Source organism: Hemicordylus capensis, chromosome 2 (assembly GCF_027244095.1).
Source record: "Hemicordylus capensis ecotype Gifberg chromosome 2, rHemCap1.1.pri, whole genome shotgun sequence".
Taxonomy (NCBI): Eukaryota; Metazoa; Chordata; class Lepidosauria; order Squamata; family Cordylidae; genus Hemicordylus; species Hemicordylus capensis.
This window is the reverse complement of record NC_069658.1, coordinates 51,434,476-51,457,023: the sequence shown is the minus strand read 5'-3', so window position 1 is coordinate 51,457,023 and position 22,548 is coordinate 51,434,476. Positions and strand designations below refer to the sequence as shown.

Below are 22,548 nucleotides of genomic sequence, written 5' to 3'. Positions count from 1 at the left end.
CTCCTCTGTGCCATTTCTCCAAGTCCTCAAAACAGAATTTTCAACTTGTTTAATAACTTAAACTGCAGAGTATTCCTTCGAGAAAGCTAAGAGAAATGAATTGGAAAGCCAGTTCCAATACTGTAGCATAGATGTGCTTAAACTGTTGAGGTAGTGCCTTAGTAGTGCAAATGTTGAAAAGAAAATAGCCATGGGAGAACTGTAAAGCCCTGGCAAACAGTTTTCAAACAAACAAACTCTCAGAGTTTGTTTCTGTTTAAGAAAGTTTAATAGCAAACACTTTGTTTATTTTTAAGCCAATTTTGAAATGCCTCTGCAATTAGAGTGGCAATCTTAAAAGTGTTAACCTGTTAAAGCAGTTGGTGATTTATTGATGAGGCTGAGATTGGAGGGCACCTTTGGCTCTGTTACTGTAGTGGGAGTGAATGAAACTATAAAGCATGGCTTTCTTTCAAACAATGAGTGATAGCTTTTGTTTATGAAATGGTAAATTCTCTTATTTTATCCTTTAAAGCCCTCCTATAATTCTGATATTTTTGTAAGAGGAGAGTTTACTTAAATCTAGGTTTACTTTAATGTATTAAAGTACATGAATGAATTAAAATGCAGATGATTAATGAACTACAAAAATAATTGGATGACATCCAGACTAGTGTGGTGCTAGCCCAATGAGATAAGTTGCACACACTTAAGTTTGCAGAGCTGTGCAGAGTTGTGGTGCTCTGTGATGTTGCACAACAGCTAGTAGAAGAGCTTCTTCAGGCTATATATAAGGTTGTGCTACAAGGTTGTGCAATGCATTGTGCAGCCTTTTTTGTGACTTCCCAACCTTTACTAGTACAAGGACTAGTAAAGGAATGTCTGAAGCAGGTATTCCTTTCTTTGTGCACCATCCTTGTGCTAAAGCAACAGTTTTTTGTGCTAAAGCAACAGTATTACTACCTACCTATATACTGTAAGAGAAGGGACATAGATTAGCAAAATTGATCAATACATATTTGGAGTTGAAAAGGAAACCGTCTCAAGCTTGCTCCATTAAGCCCTCTTTGCTTTTCCTTGTTTTATTCCGAGGGAATATAATTTTTCTTTTATTCATGCTCCATGAACAACACATAGCAGTGAGTAGGATTATTTCATACAACTTTTTAGAAGAAACTATTTTGACCATAGCTGTTGCTACACTAGGGAGAACCTGCATGACAGTGGGAAGTTACCTAATGACACTTAACCTACATACTTCATCCCTTTCTGTCAGCACTTAGCTAGAACAATTCTGAGTGCTTACTGATGTACTTGAAATCAGGAATCGGTTTGATCCCCCCCCACCTTATTTTGCCTTTGCACTGCAATCAACAGGTGTACTTGCCTCTGATTCCTACTGTAGTAGTTGTTGGTTTTGTCCCTCCCCACTATGCTTCAGGCAGGCAGTCCACCTTTTACAAAAATGGCATACAGTACCACTTGTATGTTTGAGATTAAAAACATTCATTTAGCACCTTAAAAAAAAAAAAGTAAATGTTTCATAAGTTATAGAACTCCTCCAAGGAGAGAGATGGTTCTGGATTTATGATGTCACTAGCCATTCAGTACTCTGTGCAGCTGATTTCTGCTGAACTTGAACCTGGAAAGAAATAAGGGCTGACCGCAATGTAATGAGCACACTTGCAGATCACAGTGACCCCTGTTTTCCAGTACATTCGTATGTATCCTCCCTCCTCACCTCCACCCACCACAAAGCATGGTACATAGTAATTTGGGAAGGTACCTTATTCCCTCCTTTCTCCACATCCTCTAGGTTGGATTGGCTGTTGTCTTCAACTCTTTCAGTGCAGGAATCTAATAAAGGATTTTAATAATTTTAAAAATGAGTTTATATTTAAGTCTGAGTAAATGAATGTCAACTGTAGAGAACATTATTTAAGAATGTCGCATTTTAGGTTTTGTTTTCCCCCTCTGCATAAGACATCTTAATGGCTGTGAACATTTGTTTGTGATGCTTTGCACTGTGACATCAGTAGTCATAATGGACATAATGCAGGCCTGTTCTGTTAATGATCAAACCTATTTTACAAAGCACACTTGTTCTTAATAAATACCAGTTGAGACTGGAGAGGTGGAAGGTTAGCTCATTTCCCTTCTCTTCATTGATTTCTCAAGCTCTTTCCATATTTAGAAAGCTTGAGTGCTTCAGTTTGGACAATGTTCCTTTCATTGTGCATGGTTTTATACTAATATGGAAAGTAATGTCATATTTTACAATAATATGGTCTTTTCTTTGTCACACAAATAAGTAAAATATAAAAAAAAATGCCTGTTACAAAAAATCAATGAAAATGATGTTGTGAGATTATTATTATTTTTTAATTATGCTAGCAGATACTATCAGGGCATAGAGAATTGAAAGGAAGTGGCTTCAAATGGGTATCAGAACAAGAAATTGAAGTGCTAATGGAAAGAGCAATAACAGAGAGAATGTAAACAGAATTCTGCTCCAAATCAGTACAGTGATAAAAGGGCATAAGAAAAAAGATAGCCAACTTATCACAAGTAAAGGGAAAATAACATTTAGTAGAAAAAACTCCATTGAGCTTCATTTTGTCCATCTTGCTGATTTTGTCCATCTATGTAGAAATTGCTATAAGATAGTGAGTAACTATCCCTGCTGTTGCAGGGGAGCAACAGCAGGACAGAGGGCATGCACATACCTCTTGCCTGTGGGCTCCCCAGAGGATCTGGTGGGTCACTGTGTGAAACAGGATGCTGGACTAGATGGGCCTTGTGCCTGATCCAGCAGGGCTGTTCTTATGTTATGTTTTAACTTACAGACTACCGACAAATGCAAAGAGAGAAGTACACAGACAAATATTGAGATGATGAGAAACAATTTTTTTGTTTTTTAAAGAAGGGATGCATTTTTAAAAGTATAAATTTTGTTAAAAACACAAAACACAGGGCCAAGAATTATGGGGAACACCCACATATAATGGAAAGGAGGAAAACAGAGCATCTTCTACATGAACCCTGAACTAAAGAAGGAGACCAGTGGAGAAGAGAGTCTTGAAATTCAAGACAAAACTGGAGAAAAAGTCAAGACTGGAAAGGAAAAGAGGGTGTTCAGTAACAGCAGATCTGAAAGAATGAGAACAGATCAGCAGATTGAGTTTTTAGCTAAAAGGTTATTAGAAAGTTTTATGATAACAACATGAAAAGAATGAAAAATTGAATGGAAAGGCTAAAAGAACAAAATGGAAGACACTAAGATGCCAAGAGTAAGCAGTATAGTTCAAGGTGCTTCCTTAGGGGAGAATGGATTAAGTGTCATTCTCTGTCTGAAAAGATATGGTATGTCAAAATAAGGTAGTTTGTTTTATTATCTGTGTACCTTGATTCTGAGCTGAGATAGGCTGCCAAAGCAGTTCTTGCAACAAGAAGTTAGGAATGCATCGGAGGGTGGAATTATATGACAGGGGAAGGGTGAATTCTTGTTTCTGTTTTTCTTTCTAGATTTTGTTTTGCTCTTCCCATAGCCTGCTTGGTTGGTTTATTCCTTCCATGCATTTTCAATTAAAGCCAACTGCTGAACCATCTTAACATTCACAATCAGTGTTTACTACAGAGAGAAGTATAGTCTTGTTTTTCCTACACTGTGAAAGAAGTTTCACCAAATATTTTACAACAGCTGTTGTGGCCTGTTGGAACACTGAGAAGTTGGAGCTGTCAGTTTCTGGAGAGGATGGTGGAGAGAACATTTTAGATGTTAATCCACCACTCTTGCTCAGTTTCCTACACTGAGCCTACACTGTTTGTGGTTGCCAGTTGCCAGGCTCTGTGGTGTCCTTGCCTGATAAGGTCTTCCCTTTGGGAAGTGCACCCCCCAAAACTGGAAGAACAGATTATCTTCCTCTGAAAATATCTTGTAGCTCATTTAGACAGATGGCCTCTGAGATTTAGCAAAAGTGGAATAAGTAAAACCTTTTTCCTGCTGTTTTGTTTAAGCTGGAAGCTTTTGCCTCGGAGTTTTTCTCAGTGCTCCTGACTGTAGAGAGAAAAGGCAATAGCCTGTTTGAAATAAGCAAAAGAAGCAATAGAAAGGCAATGTTTGTATGAGGTGGCAGAATCAAGGACGAGGAGCATGGAGGAATAAGGCCAAATAGACAAGCTGAATTTATTAGAAGATGCAGAGAGGTGAGCAGTCTGAAAAAGAGGCATAGGAAAAGAAAAATGGAGTTAATTGAAGAAGAGGATAAAGGCCAGGAGAGGATGTTGGAAGAATATTCCTATGAATATACCTGACCTTATTTCTGTGAATATACGGGAGCTTCCACAATCCAGCCAATGCTGCCCTTCACTTTAAAAGTTTGGAGGCAGCAAGGTATTGTCCTTGCCCTGCTGATACGCCGCTGTTTTCTTTTGGGACAAATGGATCATGTTGTGTGCCATGTAGTGCTTCACACTTTCTTGCTGACTTCCAGATTTAAAATGACAGGCAGCATCTCATAATTTATAGAGCTAAAATAAGATAAATATTGTGAATGGTTTTCAATCATCAATTTAGGGATGAGAGATTGTAAAAGTAGTTGTTACGCATTTGATTTGCAAAGCTGAAAGTAAGTGAAGCTGCATATAAGTGAGTGGGCACACTAGTTTTCACTGAAACGTATTGTTCTTTTAATTCATATTTCTATTTACTTTCTCAGATAGCAGTAGTTATGGGCTCATGTACAGCAGGAGGTGCCTACGTACCTGCAATGGCTGATGAAAGCATAATAGTTGGCAAGCAGGGAACAATTTTCTTGGGAGGACCTCCACTGGTGAGTGGATTTTTTTCTTATTATGAAAGCCAGCGTTTTATTATAACTAGAAGTAACATACAGTAACTGTGCTACACACTTTGTATATGAGTTAATAAATCAGACGTGTGTGTGCGTGCGTGCGTGCGTGTATCCAATGAAGAGTCAAAACATCTAACCCCAGCCCAGCATCCTCCCAGTGGCTTGCTTTATGTTTCTTTTTAGATTGTGAGCCCTATGGGGACAGGGGCCCATTTTATTTATGTATTATTTTTCTGTGCAAACCACTTTGAGAAATTTGGTTGAAGAGTGGTGTATAAATATTTGTAGTAGTAGTAGAGTCAAAACATCTGTTTTATCCACCACAATTCTTACGTATTCTCCCAGCATATGAGAAGCCATGTAGTGCTGGTAGACACTTATGTCAGCTATTGCTGGTGCAGTTCTTCTGCAGCTCCTCTAGGGGCCAAAAAGACATTGGTATAGGGCTCGACTGTGGCTCCTATCTCTTCCAGAGTGGTCCAGTAAACTGAAGCAGAACATGTATCTCCAGTCTGGAATTTAAGAGATCAAGAGATGTATGCTCCTTCCTCTCTTTAATCTAGGTTTGTTCAGAAATACATGCAAGGGCGTAGCAAGGTTGGAGTGGGCCCAGAGACAAGATTTTAAAATGGGCCCACCCCTCACTGAAGCTCAGCTCATGAAGTAAATAAATCTTAAATGAGGCTGAATAATGGTAACAAAAAGCATTCTCTCTCTCTCCCCGCTATGTGCCACAATAGAACACCATCCTAAATTGTTTTTTAAAAGGTTTTGTAAATTGTGGATGATGCAAGTCATTTAATGGTACTAGAGAAATGGTACATGCTGTTCTGGTAGCTCCAGGTCTTAACACTCACATTAATTTCGGAGGATGAATGCAACTGAAGGAAGCCCGGGCGGGTGCTTGGCTGGGGGAGTCAATCATGTGACTTGCCTCTGCCCCCCACAAGGCAGAGGGCCTCCAGACAACTGTCTCCCCTTGCCCTATTATAGTTACACCCCTGGATACACGCCGTTCAAATAGTCTTGCAGTCAATGCTGAAGCTTTATTAGGCATGTGAGGGATATACCAACCTTATAACGATTAACTGTGATATTCATTGATTATATTTGAGCCATATATTCCAGAATATGAAACAAAACTATAAATGCAGTAATAGTCCTAAGGTTATAATAGTAATCCTTATTCCCGTTCCTAGTTACAAAGGTGCCTTATAAACCCCCTTTTACTCACCAAATCCTGTTTTAGGGAAGGTGTGGCCAGCTTACTAAATTCCCTCCCCATTCTTATACCCAACCTTTTTCTCCTCAAACCCAGAACAATCACCACTGGGAGGATTGAGGAGTATGATATTTTTAAAAGGCCTTTTACCTGTTTTCTGCAGAATTTGAGCTGGTCACTTTTCTCTAGAACTCCAGCATGGTCACTCTTACAACACTTGTTGTTTTTTTTTTTACTTCTTTTTCTCCTTAGAACTGATGGTCATTTCTCCTGTTTTCTCTTTCTACCTTTTCTGGATATGCTGTCTCTTTTTGTAGTATTCTGTTGTTAATTCCCTTTCCTACTTAGCACTGCTCCTAGATTCTGTGCGTGTTCTTCCCTTTCTTGGAAAATATTACAAATTACTTGTTAGAATGGAGATCATTAATTTTCTTCTTGTCTAGATAGTTCATAAGGTCACTTGTCTATGTATATTACTTTATACCTTGTCTTATAATAGACTAAATTTTGCCTGTTGTTTTTCTTAGAGTCATTCTCAACAGGGGCCATGTTCAGGGGAATTTGCTGGGCTAAATTGGAGAGCTTTTATTGTAGTGCAGTAATTCCTGAAACCAAGCATTAATCAATGCGCCTCTTAAAAAGCATTCCTGTTTTTCATGATTCATATTTTCATTTTCAGCATAATAATAATAATAATGAGAAATAAACACAAGTGTCATAGTAAGTCTTGCTGAATTTTGCAAAAAACAAACACAATATTTTAAATTATATATAAACTATATAAAAAGGGAAAGCTTTGTATATTTTATTGCATTATAGCATGGCTAAGCTGATATATGGCCGAAAGTCTAGCTCACTTACAGAGTTTAGAAGTTATGTTCTGAGACAAAATGCTTTGTTGGGTAACTTTAATGGTAGTTGACATGAAATAATTTAAATGCAAGGCTATAAAGAAAGCAAGGGTATACATTATCTCTTTGGACACTGTAATGAATTTCCTTCTGTTTTTAAGCTTACCTATTGAGTAAACTTAATATCTTATTTTTTCTTTTAAATTGTTCATTAAGCTGCCGTGGGCTCTCTCAATTCCTAGACTATGAAATATAGCATTATACTGCGCCATCAGATGCCAGAATACTTTTGAAATGACCATTTTTAGCCTACTTTCCAGTAGGCTTATGAGATCACCCGGCATTCTGTGTGTGTCCATGTGTCTCCGCCCGCCCCGCCCCCACATTGATTTCACAATGCCTGGGTACAAATTGGGTACAGTTGTACCCAAATCGAACCAAATTGGGTACAGTTGTAGAGACACCTCAAGTTTGAGGTGTAAGTGGGCTAACTTGTGAATTGGCTAACCGATTTGAATCAAATTTGCTACAGCTGTAGGGGCACATGGGGAAATCTCAATGGCATAGTTTGTGATGATGTTATCAACCCCAAACCCAAGATGACAGACGCGTGAATGTTTGAGCTGCAAGAAATCTACCTTGTGGACCTCAATGTGAACCCAATTTAGTCTAATTGTAGGGACAGAGAAAGGAAAGTGGGCTGATTAGTTCTTACTAGAACAACTTGTTCTTCTTCACATCAACTCATATTTATTTCATTAAGTCTTATACACACTTACCAGGAAGTAAGTCTCAATGAACATAGTGGGACTTACTTCTGAGAAAAATGCATAGGATTGTAATGTAAATCCTTTCTTTCTTCAAAGCATGGTTTTTCATATTCATTCTAGTACACCAGTTGCACAACTAATTAAAAGTGGTGGAATGGAAATCCTATCTTTTGGCAAGCAACTGGGAAGAGAGCTAGTTTTGTGGTAGTAAACATGACCTTTCTCTGCTGCTGCCTGCAAGTACATCTCCTGTATGGCTTATGCTCTCCCATGTGGCTTGAAGGCAGGACTATGTTAATTAGATTGAAGTCTTTAAGAGCTGGATGAGCATGGCCCCAGCCAGTTCTTTTAGTCCTGAACTCATCAGCCTTCCACCTCATCAAGGCACATTTCGGCCCTCCATCAGTTGATCTCTTTGCCACACCAGTGAACATGAAGATACGCCACTTCTTCACCAGATTACCCTATCCACAGGCAGAAGCAGTGGATGTGCTATCAGCCCTCTGGCCTGTCTCTTGTATGCTTTTCCACTGGCCACTCTTGGCCTGAGTCCTTCGAAGAATAAAGGTCCTCCAAGCACAAGTCATCCTAGTGGTGCCATTCTGGCCACGGAGACCCTGGTTTTTGGAGCTCACCAACCTGGCCACAGCAGATCACCTGATGCTTCCAGTCACAAACGATCTTCTTCAGCAGGGTCCAGTGTGTCATCCAGATATTGGCTGGTTAAAACTAGGTGCCTGGAGACTGAGTGGCACATCTTGAAGCAATATGGTTATTCTTCCAAAGTGCTCAATACTATGTTGGCCTCCAGATATCACTCAACAAACATGATTTACCAATAAACCTGGCAGGCTTTCCTTAGATGGTCTGCGAAGCATTCCATTCCAAAGGGATCGGCCACCATGGAGCACCTTCTCCAATTCCTCCAGGACAGACTAGACAAAGGGTTGTCAGCTAACACCTTTAAATGACAGGCTGCAGCCCTGATGGGACTCGTTTCAGGAGTATACAAGAGCTCCATGAGAAGGCACCCCCACTTGCAGCATTTCCTCAAGGGTGCAACTCTACTATCTCTCCCAGTGATGTATCACTTCCCCACCTAGACCCTACACACGATTCTGAAGGCTCTTCAAGGGCTGCCCTTTGAACCAGTGAAATAAATTCTGTTATGTCTCTTGTCACTAAAACTAGCCTTCCTGATAGTTGTCACCCCAGCCTGTAGGGTGTCAGAGCTACAGGCGTTATCTATGCATAAGAACTTGTACATTTTTTCCGAGGACTCTGTGAAACTCATCTCGGACCCCTTTTTTTGCCCAAAAGTGGCCTCCCCCTTTCATATGTCACAAGACCTTGTGTTGCTGTCCTTCTGTCCAAAACTGCATCCGTTAGAGAAGGCATGGCACAAATTGGATGTCTGGCAGTGTCTGAAGAAATATATAAAGAGGAGTTGCTGGACACCTCGGCATCAGACTCGGTAACAATTGTGGAGTTTGAATGTAAGTTGGCCCGAATAAGAGATGCTTTGTCCACAAAAAACTCATTTAAAATGTCACAGTGAGTAATTGTTGGTTTCAAGTACTGATTCAAGGGAGGAAAATTATTGGTGACATATATGCGTTAATGGTTGGCATGAAGCATGGGGAAAGCACTCAATATGTTATAGAAATACCTATCTTCCACCCGGAAGGTCTTTGTGACATGAGATAAGTTCTGAGTCCGCCTATTCAAAGTTTCTACATACAGGTTGTCTAAACTTTTTCACTTCATTGTGCTCTAGGGCACGCCCACCTAGGACTGAACAGAACAAAATATATTCTTTTGTCCACCATTGATGCCATCCTTCTCAGCAAAGAAGTGTGGTCAGCATTTGGCCCCAGGGCAGGATTCTGCCTATTTGTACCTCAAACCCCATCAAACTGTCTATGTCTTCACCAGATTTACCCGCTGCATGTATGTACATCTAAGCACCAGCTATTCCACTGGTTGTGCCTTAGCTCTCATGCCCATCCCACTTTCAGCCTCCAGTTTGGCCCTGTTTCCAGGCTCAATCTGCACAGCATGCTTGGCTGCATCAGAGAACTGGTCTCCTAGGATTGGACCACCTTTAGACTTTTCATGGCTTCCAGACTCACGAGTGGCATGTGTGTCCCCATTCTTGCATCCTGTCTTGTCCCGAGAGAGAGGTCCCTCAGTACCCACTGAGCAACAAGTGTCCAACACACCATCGGAAGGATACAGACAAACTAACCACCCCCTGCTCCAAACTCTCTTGCTCCCCTCTCTCCTTGCTCTCTTTTAAGTCTAATGCTGTTTTCTAAAGGCCTGTTTCTCTGGCCTTTCAATTTTGATCTCAAGCTTAAATGCCTCTTTGTGAGCCTCAGTTTAGTTTTATTATTAGTTAATACTGTGTTGCTTATTAATCAGTTTTCCTTCTGTACTCCTTTTGCCCTAAATAAACCTGATTGTATTTTGACTTTAACTCTTTGTCATCAATGTCTGAGACCAAAGCTTTGCACAAATTTATTCTGTAATGAGCTGCTCACTCTCAATTCGCTGATTCCCCACACAAGCCTAAAATGTTAGGTGTGTTTTGTCAACATCCCAGAACAGTTTCATTAACAATATGTAGTTGAAATGTAATGGAATTAATTTGGTAAAAACCAGAATTTTTCTGTGTACCAAGATGATATGTTGGTAGCAGAATTAAAATATGTACATTGTATTGCTTAGCTTGCAGGAATAATGACTTTAGTGTGGGAAGTATTTTCCTGTGTCGGGGCTGGCTTTCTGGGAAAAGTAATCAGGAGAAAATCAATAGCAAGCTTTGGATGACAAAACTCTGCCATTTAGCACTAATTAATTTGTTAGTTAATTTCCTGTTTGAATTTTAGGCACTAATTATGTCACTTTAGAAAAATGGAAGAGAGTAAGAATGTATTGATTAGATTTACGTGTAAGATCTCTTTCAAGATCAAAGGTTTTTGCATAGAGGGACTTTGATGCTGCTAACTAGAATGGTAATGGTTGCCTAACAGCAGGCAACTGTTGTATAATACCAGTCAGTATTATGTTCTGGGGAAATTATTCCATTTATCTTCTTCAGGAATTCAGTCAGCTTCATTGTATGTTAATTGGGCAGCTCCCCAGTTTGATCTCAAGTCAGGTGTCCACCCTGTTTATCAGGCACAAAGCCTAGGTTTTCTCTTTAATTCTTCCATCTCATTTGTATTCAGTCCATTCAGTTTGTATTCAGTCCACTGCCACATTGTATAACACTGGAAAAACACAGCCCTTCATCTCCACCCTCATGCTCTAGTCATTTTTCTCACAGACTATTGCAATGTCCTCCTCTCAGTTCTTCCATTGTTGCATCTCTGACCTCTCACCTCAGTCTGTATAACTTCCCCCCAAATAACTGACTTCTCCTGTTGTGCAGCAATGTGACATTCCTTCTTAAATCCCTTTACTGGTTTCTTGTCAATTCCTGAATCTCCCATGTTTTTCCTTCAAAGCTTGCCATGACTTTGCCCTATCACCCTCACTAATTTCTCCATCCTGACACATCTATGGCCACTACTTCTCCAGCTACATCATCCAGAGCCATCTAAAACACTTCTGCTCCCTTAAACATGTGTTATTTCTTTCTTGATATTCCTTATTCTTCATGTTCTGCACAGATGTTCTGCTCAAATACTTCTCTTTTCCCTCAGATCCCTCCTCAAAACCCAGCTTTTCTGTGTAGCCTTTGGAATATCCCCTTAATGAGCATCCCTTACTGAAATTAAACCTATACATGTAACTGAACTGATTGCATAGTCTTCCCCTGTTCTGCATTTGCCTCTGTCTTCCTCTCCTGTCAGATTCTAGATTTGAAGCTCCTTGGGGCCATAATCAGTGGCTGACATCCAGACTAGCATACTCTGTGTGTGTGTGTGTGTGTGTGTGTGTGTGTGTGTGTGTGTGTGTGAGAGAGAGAGAGAGAGAGAGAGAGAGAGAGAGAGAGAGAGAGAGAGAGAGAATGTCAGTAACCTTCCCTGCATATCTCCCAGAAACATGTCCCTGAGGGTTGTGTGATCTTCATGGACATATTTTTTGGTGGCACAGAGCATTTCCAGGGGAAAAGGAGGTAGTTAAAATTTGTGACCCCGTGTCACATACTTTAATGATGCACTATAAATAAGGTAGTAGTAAGTCATATGATATCTGCATATCATTTCCCCTATAGTAAATGGCCAAGCCATAGAATCCCAATGCAGACATAACATTTTCCAGGCTCTTAATCATATCTACAAGTTTAGGAGCATCCAGCAAGTTTTAAATGTTCCATCTTCATGTTTCCCAATTCAATTCCCTCCCTCCCCCGCTTCCCTTTTCAGTGTTAATCATAGCATGTCTTCTCCACTGAGGCTGACATTAACCTCAGTTCACTGTAAAAGAGTTTGCTACCAGCTTCAAACTCTGATTTGAAGCTAACCAATTGTGGAATAAGAGGTTTACACTCAGCTAGAGTTGTGGGCCTGAGATCCAGTCAATCGCTAAATCAATTTGATCAAGAATCGCTAAATAATTTGCATAAAACTATGTGATTGTAAGTAATTTGAAAAAGAACAAAATGATTGTGACAGGTGATTAAGAGTGCAATCCTGCGAGTACATATCTTGAAACTCTACTTTTATGTTTTAGGTTAAAGCAGCAACTGGGGAGGAGGTATCAGCAGAAGATCTTGGAGGTGCTGATCTTCATTGCAGGTAAAGTAGAACCCTCCCAACACATTTTACTACGACAGATATTTTTTATATACTGCTCTTCAGCCAAAGTTCACAGAGTGGTTTACACAGAAAAATAAATAATACATAAATAAGATGGTCCCTTGTCCCCAAAGGGCGCACAATCTAAAAAGAAACACAAGGCAGCTGCCAGCAACAGCCACTGGAAGGATGCTGTTAATGGCACTTTAATGTCACTGACTGATATAAATTGAGGTGTCCTTGTTGCTATGTTTTGCCTGTTGAAATGATGCTAGGTTCCTTCTGCTATGTTAGCAAATATACTTCTGAAATGCATGTCCCTCCAGATAATTATAATATCTCTAGAGTATCTTTTGTGTGTTTGCTAGGAGCCTTGTTTGCTTCAGATTCTCTAAACAGATGACATGTTTTTCCAGTGTTTTTTCACCACTGAATAGTAAATAAAAATGTGTTGCCTGTGTTTTAAATTTGTACAGAGAATCTGGTGTAACTGATCATTATGCTTCCGATGATAATCATGCACTTCATTTAGCTAGAAAGATGGTGAGAAATTTGAATTACCTGAAGAAAGTAGACGTAAGTATATTTTATTTCTGTAAAAGTGAAGTACTAAATTGTGAAGTCTTTTGTCTACTGCTGCTAGAATACTGTTGGATAGTACTATAAGCAGCAATGCTATGGAGAACTTCTGGTCATATCTGGAAGACGAGGGCAAAAGGGCGGCAGGAAGATATGTTGCCGCCCGATGGGCATTAATAAACACAGATGCCAGTGGGGGGGGGAAGCAGCAGGAAGGGTAAGTGCACCCTCCCCCACTCTTAAAGTGCGCCGGCACAGGCGCACATGCGTGCATGACGTGCACATGCCTGTGCATGTTGGTGACTTCTGGTCATATCTGGAAGTCGAGGGTAACGGGGCAGCAAGGAGGTATGCTGCCGCCCCAATATGAATTAATAAACATGGATGCCAGTTAGGGAAAAGCGGTGGGAGGGGTAAGTGCACCCTTCCCCACTCTTAAAGGGAGACCCCCGCCACCTTTGAACTGCCTTGCTGCAGTTCTGTGCACATCGCTACCCCACCACTGAACTTGAGTTTGGAAGTCAAGATAGCACATTCCATCCTTCATCTCTCTCTCCTCTCACATTCCACACTTCTCTGTTGTCCTCTTTGCAGTTCCAGTGTTGCATGTGATTATTGTGAAACCAGGTACTCTCCTGAACTCTCCAGGTTGAGTACCTTGATAGTAAGCTTTCAAAGTGTGTTTAGGAGTGTATGTAGTTTTTACTTTTGCCTGATTTGAGGACGCTGTATTTAATGCTGAAATTCGAGGGAAAGAAACATAGAGGGAGCACATAGATTATTCTATAGCCTATTTCCAGCCCCTTTATCTGGGTTAATTAGTAAGTCTGAACTGAGGCAGAGAGATGTTTTGCCACTGTAGAGATTGATATCTGAATGTAGCAAAAGCTGTGTTGGATGGAAGAGAACAGAAAGATTAATGTTCTCAACATCCAGAGCAGGTTTGAGTGTTCTCCTGAATGAGCTGACTCAACTACAAATGTTTGAGGCTAACGTGTCATGGAGGGACACTGGAAGCTAGTGACTATTTGGGTTGTATTTTGGGTAATATTTTGGGTTGTTCTGATGTAATTGTTTTTGCTGTCTTTTAAAAATTTTTTGCAGGTGACAATAGAACCTTCAGAAGAGCCGTTGTTCCCTCCAGAGGAACTTTATGGGATAGTTGGAGAACAACTTAAAAGAAATTTTGATGTCAGAGAGGTATAAATCCAAGCTATAGTTTTAAAAAGCATGTGTCCACACAAGTGTGCAGGAACACACATGTAGATGCAGAAAATGTATATTCCGGGTTACTTAAGGTCACCAGTCTGACAGACTTCTTTTCTTTAGTTCATATGAATTTTTGAAGGTCCTGGCTAAATTACTCCTGAATATTCCCATTGAAATTAAGATTCCTTTAGACTACTCCTTGAGTAGTACTATTCAGTACATTAGTCGAGTGTCAAAAATGAGGGAGGAGAGCAGGTCCATACCTACTTCTCCTCCAATCACTATACTCCCGGCAGTCTCCCCAGGATTAACTGTACGCTGGTGGGGCATCTCCCAGCTGCCACTGCACCCGATGCCAGCACATACATAGTCTCTGAGCATCTGTGCTGGCCATTTGCATGGTCAGCATGGTTGCTGACCACACAAATGGCTGGCATGCATATGCAGAGACCATGTGTGTGCTGGTGTCAGGCGCAGGGGCAGCTGGGAGAAGTAGGTATGGACCTGCTCTCCTCTGCTTTGAAGGGGTTGGGGAAGCCCTCATTTTTAAAGGGAGATGCCCCACGATTTGGCACATCCCTACTCAGTATTGGTATCCAGGAATAAAAGTTAGCAGTTAAGGGAATAGCAGCCCTCCAAAATACACCCCATCCTATCAGGGAGAGGCTTTTATTGGTTCTATTTTTCAGGAAGCCAAGTTCACAACTACTTCATACCACCCTTACTTGCATGCTCCTACTGCTGCTTGTCTTGATGATGTTATTGTTGCAGTGGTGGGTAATAGCCCATCCCAAGAGGCCTGTGATAGATAAAAATTTCAGCTTCAGTCTTTCAAAAACTAAAGTCAACACTGACTGCTTATTACAGAGCAAACTTGACATATTGGCTCAAACTGTTTTTCAACAGCAGTTTTAGTGCTTAACAATGTATTTTTAATGCTTGACATAGGCTTTCTGGGTAGCATCCAAAGAAAGTTAGTAATGACAAAACATCATTGAAATCAGTGGAACTTCACAATCCTTACTTCATTAGGATACAATTGTATTCGTGTATTCAGGGGTCTGACAGGCTCAAATTATTACTGTTGTTTCTGCCTCCAAGGACTAATGTTCTCAACAGTAACTTTTGATTACCTGAGACTCCTATTTAAATATAAACTATCTGGGCTGGGCGCAGAGCATCTGGGCCTCCAGTGGTCCACCTCTACCCCCCCTCCCGCGGTTTCTGGCTGGCAGGCAGGTCGGCTAGAAAGCCAACCCGCTGGCTGCCTGCTCCCTCCCCACCCCTCGTAGTTTCCGGCTGGTGGGCTGGGCGGAAAGTTGGCCTGTGCCCTCCCACCTGCCAATTCCCAGTGGCCGGGCCGCACGGAAAGCTGACCTGCCACCTCCTCCTCCCTCCCGCCCACCCGCCAATTCCCAGCAGGTGGGTCGCCCGTAAAGCTGGCCCACCATCTCCTCCCTCTTGCCCACCTGCCAATTCCCGGTGGCCGGGCCGGCCAGAAAGCCAGCCCGCCACTTCCTCCTACCCGTCCACCAACTCCTGGCAGCCGGGCCAGCCCGCTGCCACCTGCTCCTGCTGACCGGCCACCCGCTGGTGGGAGCAACCCACTTCTTCCCCCTTGCCCGCCCATGGTTTCTGGCTGGTGGGCCAGCTGGAAAGCCGGCCCACCACCTCCTTCTGCCTGCCAATCCCCGGCAGCTGGGCCGGCCCGCTGCCACCTGCTGCTCCCGCCAGCCGGCTTGCCGCCGCCTGCTCCTACTGGCCAGCCGGCCACAGGGGGCCGGCATCCCTATTTTCTCCCCATCCCATCGCTAATGAGCAGCTGCTCACGAACTCTTGCGAGAGTTGCCATGCATGGGATTAGCCATGGGTACACTTAGGAGAAATAAATATATAGATATTTATGCACTGAGCATGAAAGAAATTGGTAGGCAGATAGAGATAATATTTTGCATTCACAACATACTTGTTGAACTCATTTTGTCACATCTTCCACTTGTATCAATCTAATATAAAGGGGAAAGGACTGAGAAAGCATCTTAAATTGTAGTGAAGGGTGAACTACTAATGACAAGTCATTCTTTTGTGTCCCTACCTCAGGTCATTGCTAGAATTGTAGATGGAAGTAAATTTGATGAATTTAAAGCCTTATACGGGGATACATTAATTACAGGTATTACTTCAAAGCAGTTATAAACCTTTTGTCGAGCTTTATATCTTGGATCACTTAGTTTGTTCAATTTTTATGTGTTAAAGATATGAAACATTTTATAAAAACTCGGGAAATAATTTTACTGGTTTTAAAAAGTCTAATGCTAGCAGCCCTCAAACTACTTACTCTCGTACTATTGACTTAATTTAGATGCTGTTGGAAAATTGGACTTTTTGTGCAATTTGCTCTCGATCATTTTGTTTCCTTTAGGGTTTGCTAGGATATTTGGTTACCCTGTAGGAATAATTGGAAACAATGGTGTTCTATTCTCCGAATCTGCAAAGAAGGCAAGTATAATGCAAGAAGTTATTGAAGCTCTGCTGTTCTTCATTGCTCAGAACCATTAATTTCATGTACATTAATGGACTAGAAATTTTTTAAATGTTTATTGCATTTTTATCTCGCATTTCCTGCAAGGGGCTCAGGGTGGCATAATCCCCCCACCCCCCCACACCTTTTATCTTTTCAGTAACTCTCTTAATTGAAGGTTGAAGTGAAAGTATATGACTGGCCCAAGGTAATCCAGTAAGCTTTGTGGTCGAGTGGAGAATTGAACCAGAGACTCCCTGATCCAAGTCCAACACTTTTAACTAGCTTGGGAGTTCTCCTGGATCCTGCGCTGCTTCTAGAAAATCAGGTGGCAGTGATGGCTAGGAGGGCTGTTGTTGTTCAGCTGCAGCCCTTCCCTGAGAAGGCCAATCTGGCTTCTTTCAGCCATGCCGTAAGCCTCATTCAGATGTTATAAAACAGAGGTTGAACTTGAGTACAGCCTCCGAAAAATAGGTGGAAGTCTCTCCTGGCACATGAATCACTCTCCCCTGCCTGGTGGATTGTCACGCTTACAGCTTTCTTCTGAAGAGATGAAGACTAAGTGTGATGGGAGGTGCTTCCATGTGTGGGAGGTCTTGTAATGGGCTCTATGTGGAGTTGCCCTTGAAAATTATTTGGAGACTACAGATGGTTCAGAATGTGGCGCCTGTCATGAAAGCCAGCGTGGTATAGTGGTTTGTTCATTCATTTATAGTGACTTTTCTGGGACTGTATGCACACCGACTTGACAGCACTCAGTCAATCAGTCAATGCAGTACACATATTACACTTATCTTGAAGGCACTGCAGTGGCTGCTAGTCTGTGCCCAGGTACAATTCAAAGTGCTGGTTATTACCTTCAAAGTCCTAATGAACTTGGGCCCAGGGTACTTTAGGGACTGCTGGCTCTCAACTGAGACTACCCACCTGACTAGGTTGGCTTGAGTTTTTGTCTCAAGTTGAGATTGCTTTTATTGAACATTTAAAAAATTGTTCTTTCTTTTTGTTAACTGCCCTGGGGATGGCTGGCTTAAATATAAGTAATAAATAATTAATTAAGTAATAATTAAGTAATAAATAATTAATAAAAGTAATAAATAAACTACTACAGCATGTTGGCTTTCATGGCTGGAGGTGACATAACCATAACATATAATCTAAAAGGAAAATAACTTAATTTTAATCAAATGTAGCTCTGCTCATTCAAGGTACACTCACCTAATTTCCTCTTTCTACTATGGCCCCCTGTGCCACACCTCATTCCATACAGGACGGTCATCTGATCTTCTGAAGTGGCTTTTCAGGAGGTTATCATCAGGAGAACAGGGCAGGAAATCCCTGCTGTGCAAATGAACACTATTCTGGATCCAGGCTGATATCTCTAAGACCAACTTATGGTTTAAAGGTGTTATCAGGTTACATAATCTAGAACTGCTTCATCAGAGTAAATTTGAGAGTCTTTAGTACAAAAGTATGAAGCTACCTAATGGCACTGTGGGGAAATAACTTGCCTAGGGAGCAAGAGATTGCTGGTTCGAATCCCCACTGGTATGTTTCCCAGTCTAAGGGAGACACCTATGTTGGGTAGCAGCATTATAGGAAAATGCTGAGAGGCATCATCTCATACTGTGTGGGAGATGGCAATGGTAAACCCCTCCTGTATTCTACCAAAGACAACTACGGCTCTGTGGTTGCTAGGAGTCGACACTGACTCGACAGCGCAACTTTACTTTAGTACAGAAGCATGGAAACAGTACAAAATGCTTCAAAAGCAAGTTAAATGGAATTTAATGGCTCTTAAATGGACATTTTAAGTAAGTGCATATTTCCTGCTAAAAACTACTATTTTCACCAGGATACTCTTCTTAAAATTAGTTTGTCAGTTTCAGAGCCCTCTCCTGGTGACAGTCATATAAAATACATGACTGAAAAGATTGCTCTGACACAAGTTCTTCTTAATGGCTGGGCCTGTATAACAGAAGAATACAAATACTTCTTGAAATCCTGCTGTGCTGTAGCAATTAATCATCCTAACCTGCTTCCTTGTAACTCCTAATAGTAATGACCTTAACATACTATTTCTGGCATTCAGTACAGCAGCAAACTGTTACCTCAGTTACTATAGCCTGCCATTTATCACATCTGCATGTGTTAAAAGTTGCTTTAAATCTAATGCAGCAGTTAACAGGGAATGAGTAATTGCTTCATGGATTAGCTTTTCCATCAGATAAGGAACACTAATCAGGAAAGGATTGGTTTTTTGTCTTAAGTGTTAAATCACTGCTATTGAGAAGTCATTTCAAATATTACTACAGTTAGGAAAAATAATAATAAACATAATAATACTCAGGAGTTGGGTCAATGCCAATGAAGTGAATTGAGAAAGTGCAATTTTGTGATGGAACATCTTGTTTTTTAATTAGGAAAGTGTTATGGCATTACACTTGAAAGGTAACAATTCTGGGATGCTGTACAGTCTTTTTTTTTTTTCCCCCAGTAGGATTGTAGATGAGCTGTCATTAGATCTTTTTTTTTTCTTTATAGGGAACACATTTTATTCAGCTTTGTTGCCAGAGAAATATCCCCCTTGTGTTTCTACAAAATATCACAGGTAAGTTAAATAAACCATTGTTATTAATTGTACATAATTTACACAGGGAGAATGCATTCTTTGAAACTACAGATTTGTTGCTTAGCCCACTTTCGAAAAATGCATAGTAGTAATGCAAGTTACTATTTTAATGCAAGTAAAGTAGTTCTGATCCATTATTTATAACGATTTTATTTGTTTTGAGGGAGTACTGCAGAGCTGACATTAAATGACCTAATAAGAATATTTATTACTTATAAAGTGCCTTAGAAACAATGAATGAGTTAAAATGAACATACCCGGTCCACAAGCCTGCAATATAAAAATAAAAGATCATGATCTTAATGTAATGGTCGGGTGATACTTTTGATTAGGTCTAACTAAAACAATTCAAAGGAGAGAAAAAGCTGCTTTGTGTTGTCCCAGTAAAATAGTTATTTCCCTACTCATTACTGTTTCCTAATAGACTGATATAGCTACTACCTGCAATATTTGTTAACATTGATCTTGTTGTTTCTTCAATTCATAAGGTTTTATGGTTGGTAAAGATTATGAAGCTGGTGGAATAGCAAAAGATGGAGCCAAGATGGTAACTGCAGTAGCATGTGCCAGTGTGCCTAAAATAACAGTAATTATTGGAGGTTCCTACGGTGCTGGAAATTACGGGATGTGTGGAAGAGCTTATAGGTAAGAATGTATCCGCTGTTATTTTCTAGAGTTAAACACACCCCAGCATAAGTCTGTGACTTAGGCAGCAATTATGCCACCTTCAAAACCACCTAGCTCAGGTGGATTGTTCAAGAACATCTAGCACAGGCAGATTTGTCAGTGCAGAGTGTCCATAAGGACATGCAGTTTGCTGTATTTGTTGTATGAACCGAGTGATCATGTATCCTAGTGGATTAGAGCTTTGGCATTCCAGCCCTGTGAGAGGGATGCTAATTCTTATGTCTGAAACCACCACAGGACAGAAACTAGTATGTCCCTTTTCTATAGCTAAAGGTATTTGATAATATCATTTATACTCTAAGTATCCCTGGCTGATTGGGGGAAACAGTAGCTCTGGAAAGCCATTCTGTTGCACGCAGGTGGTGTTATGAACCAAAGTGGTTCTTGTGCACTCTCGCTGGGATCTAGGCCTATGGATATGTGAGAAGACTGAAGGAACCGGACCAAGGATGTCTTTTATAACTTTTACTTAAGAAATAGATTCAAGCAGTTACAGCAGTGACTGGGTCCTGGCAAGCAGAAGCTAACATTTCTATCTTAAATACAAATGTTTCTTTCTAATAAAAAGAAGGGAAGAGGTGAAAAGTTTGTTACCTAGGAGCAGGGAAACCAATGAATGGCCAGTTCAGTTTCTCCTGTTGGAGTTTAAGAGGGGAGCATGGAATGCTGCAGTGTTGGAGAGAGGTGAAGGCATGCTTTCCAGGATCTGCCCTCTGGCCTTCTGGACCAAACTTCCATTTCTTATAGCTTTCTGGGCCTTCGATGGGTTCGGTGGTCTTTCCCTTCGCATCTGTCATTGGGGTGCAATTATGCCATTTCTACGCCAAGTGGTTTCAGAAGATGTTATCCTCCTCATCAGGGTTGGCTCCACATTATGGTCTTTATCTCTCTTGTACCCATGACTTGATACACAAAGTTTCTGATGAGTTCTAGCAATTCTCCCCCTTGTTCCCATCTTTGGCCTTGATTGATAAGCATGCTCTATCGAGCATTATTGCTTTCCTTCCTGGCCCTTTGGCATTTCAGGGAAGGGGAGAGGGGAATGGGGTAGGGTCACTGCTAGTTTACTTTCCCATACAGCATAGAAAATGTCAGGCACCCAGATTAATATAAATACAGAGCTTATCCTATTTCTGTCCTAGACTATGGTTCTAATACACAGATGTAGCTAACCAAGGCCTCGGAGTTCTGTTGACCTGGCTTTCTACAACACAGGCAACAATAACAATTAGCAAGGTCGCGGAGGCTCTCTCAACAAAGCCATAATTCATAACGTGCTTGGCCAACATGATTTTTCCCCCTTGGCAGCTGAAGGAACAAGCCTGTGTCTAAAGCAAGAGAAAAAATTAATACATAGAGAAAAGAAGAGAGAACTGGGGTATCTAACCGTGGTGCAAGAATGTTTTTTCTTGGGCATATGATGAGTAGAACTGTCTCCCTTCCCCCCTGCTTGTAGCTGGAGGAAGTAAATAATTTTATTCATTAATTTATATCCCACCTCCCTTCAACAGAACTCAAGGTGTGTACATAGCATTCCTTTACTATCTTCCCCCAGGCACTGACGAGACCCACTTAATTCTTGCAAGGTTGTTGCATCAGGTGCCTTCATACCATAGCCTGGCATAATGGCACAGGAGCTTTGGGTTTTATGTTAGCTTAATGTTATGTTTTTCAGTCCAAGATTTCTTTTCATGTGGCCAAATGCTCGGATCTCAGTGATGGGAGGAGAGCAGGCTGCCATGGTTTTGGCTACAATAGCCAAGGACCAAAAAGCAAGGGAAGGGAAGCAGGTAAGTGTACTTGTTTCCTTTGATAAGAAGTGAATGCTCATTAGGGATGTGCAGGCTCAACATTGAACCTGTTCAGTTCGACAGTTCGGGGTCAAACCAAACCACCTTCTGTTCAGTCAGACCCCAAACTGGAACACCCCCCCCCACCCACCAGCCATTCGGGAGGTTTGCAAATGTTTTTTTTAAAATAGTACTTACCCCCTCAAGGGGGCTTCTCTGAGGCTATGGGGTGTGTGTCCGTGGAGCCCCCCCCCCACTGATCTTCCTCTTGCCAAAAATGCCCAGTGTTCTTTGGCCCTTTCCAGGTCATGAACAGGCCCATTGTGGTCTTTTCCCCTGTTATGGTGGCTACTTTGAAGGCTGCCATGACCCAGACCATGCAGAGGCCCATTGTGCATGCCTCCAAAATAGCTGCCATGAGGAGGAAAGGGCTGAAGAATGCCTGAACCAGCCGATTTTTGGCATGAGGAAGGCCGGTGAGGGGGAACCTCCACAGGATCACCCCTGCGTGGTCTTGGAGAAGCCCCCGCCGGAGAGGGTAAGTACTAAAAACAACAACACCTGAACCGGGTGGGGTTTGATGGCGGGGCAAAAACAAACTGGCCCAATCCAGTTTGTGTCTGGTTCGGACTTGAACTGAACCAGGCCAGGCGAGTTTGTGCACATCCCTAATGCTCATAGTTCTACACTTGATATCATCACTCCCC

At 41.4% G+C, this 22,548-nt stretch overlaps 1 protein-coding gene across 2 annotated transcripts in view; it reads left to right on the top strand.

Annotated features, from left to right (window-relative positions):
* The window catches only part of MCCC2 (methylcrotonyl-CoA carboxylase subunit 2), a 53,328-nt gene that overhangs the window by 9,813 nt on the left and 20,967 nt on the right, over window positions 1-22,548 (top strand). For both annotated transcript variants that reach the window (XM_053294881.1, XM_053294883.1), the window contains exons 7-15: window positions 4,698-4,811; window positions 12,359-12,423; window positions 12,900-12,999; window positions 14,107-14,202; window positions 16,312-16,384; window positions 16,634-16,710; window positions 19,277-19,343; window positions 19,853-20,009; window positions 21,727-21,841. In XM_053294881.1, the coding sequence (XP_053150856.1) occupies window positions 4,698-4,811; window positions 12,359-12,423; window positions 12,900-12,999; window positions 14,107-14,202; window positions 16,312-16,384; window positions 16,634-16,710; window positions 19,277-19,343; window positions 19,853-20,009; window positions 21,727-21,841 (864 nt within the window). The remainder of the gene's footprint in view (window positions 1-4,697; window positions 4,812-12,358; window positions 12,424-12,899; window positions 13,000-14,106; window positions 14,203-16,311; window positions 16,385-16,633; window positions 16,711-19,276; window positions 19,344-19,852; window positions 20,010-21,726; window positions 21,842-22,548) is intronic.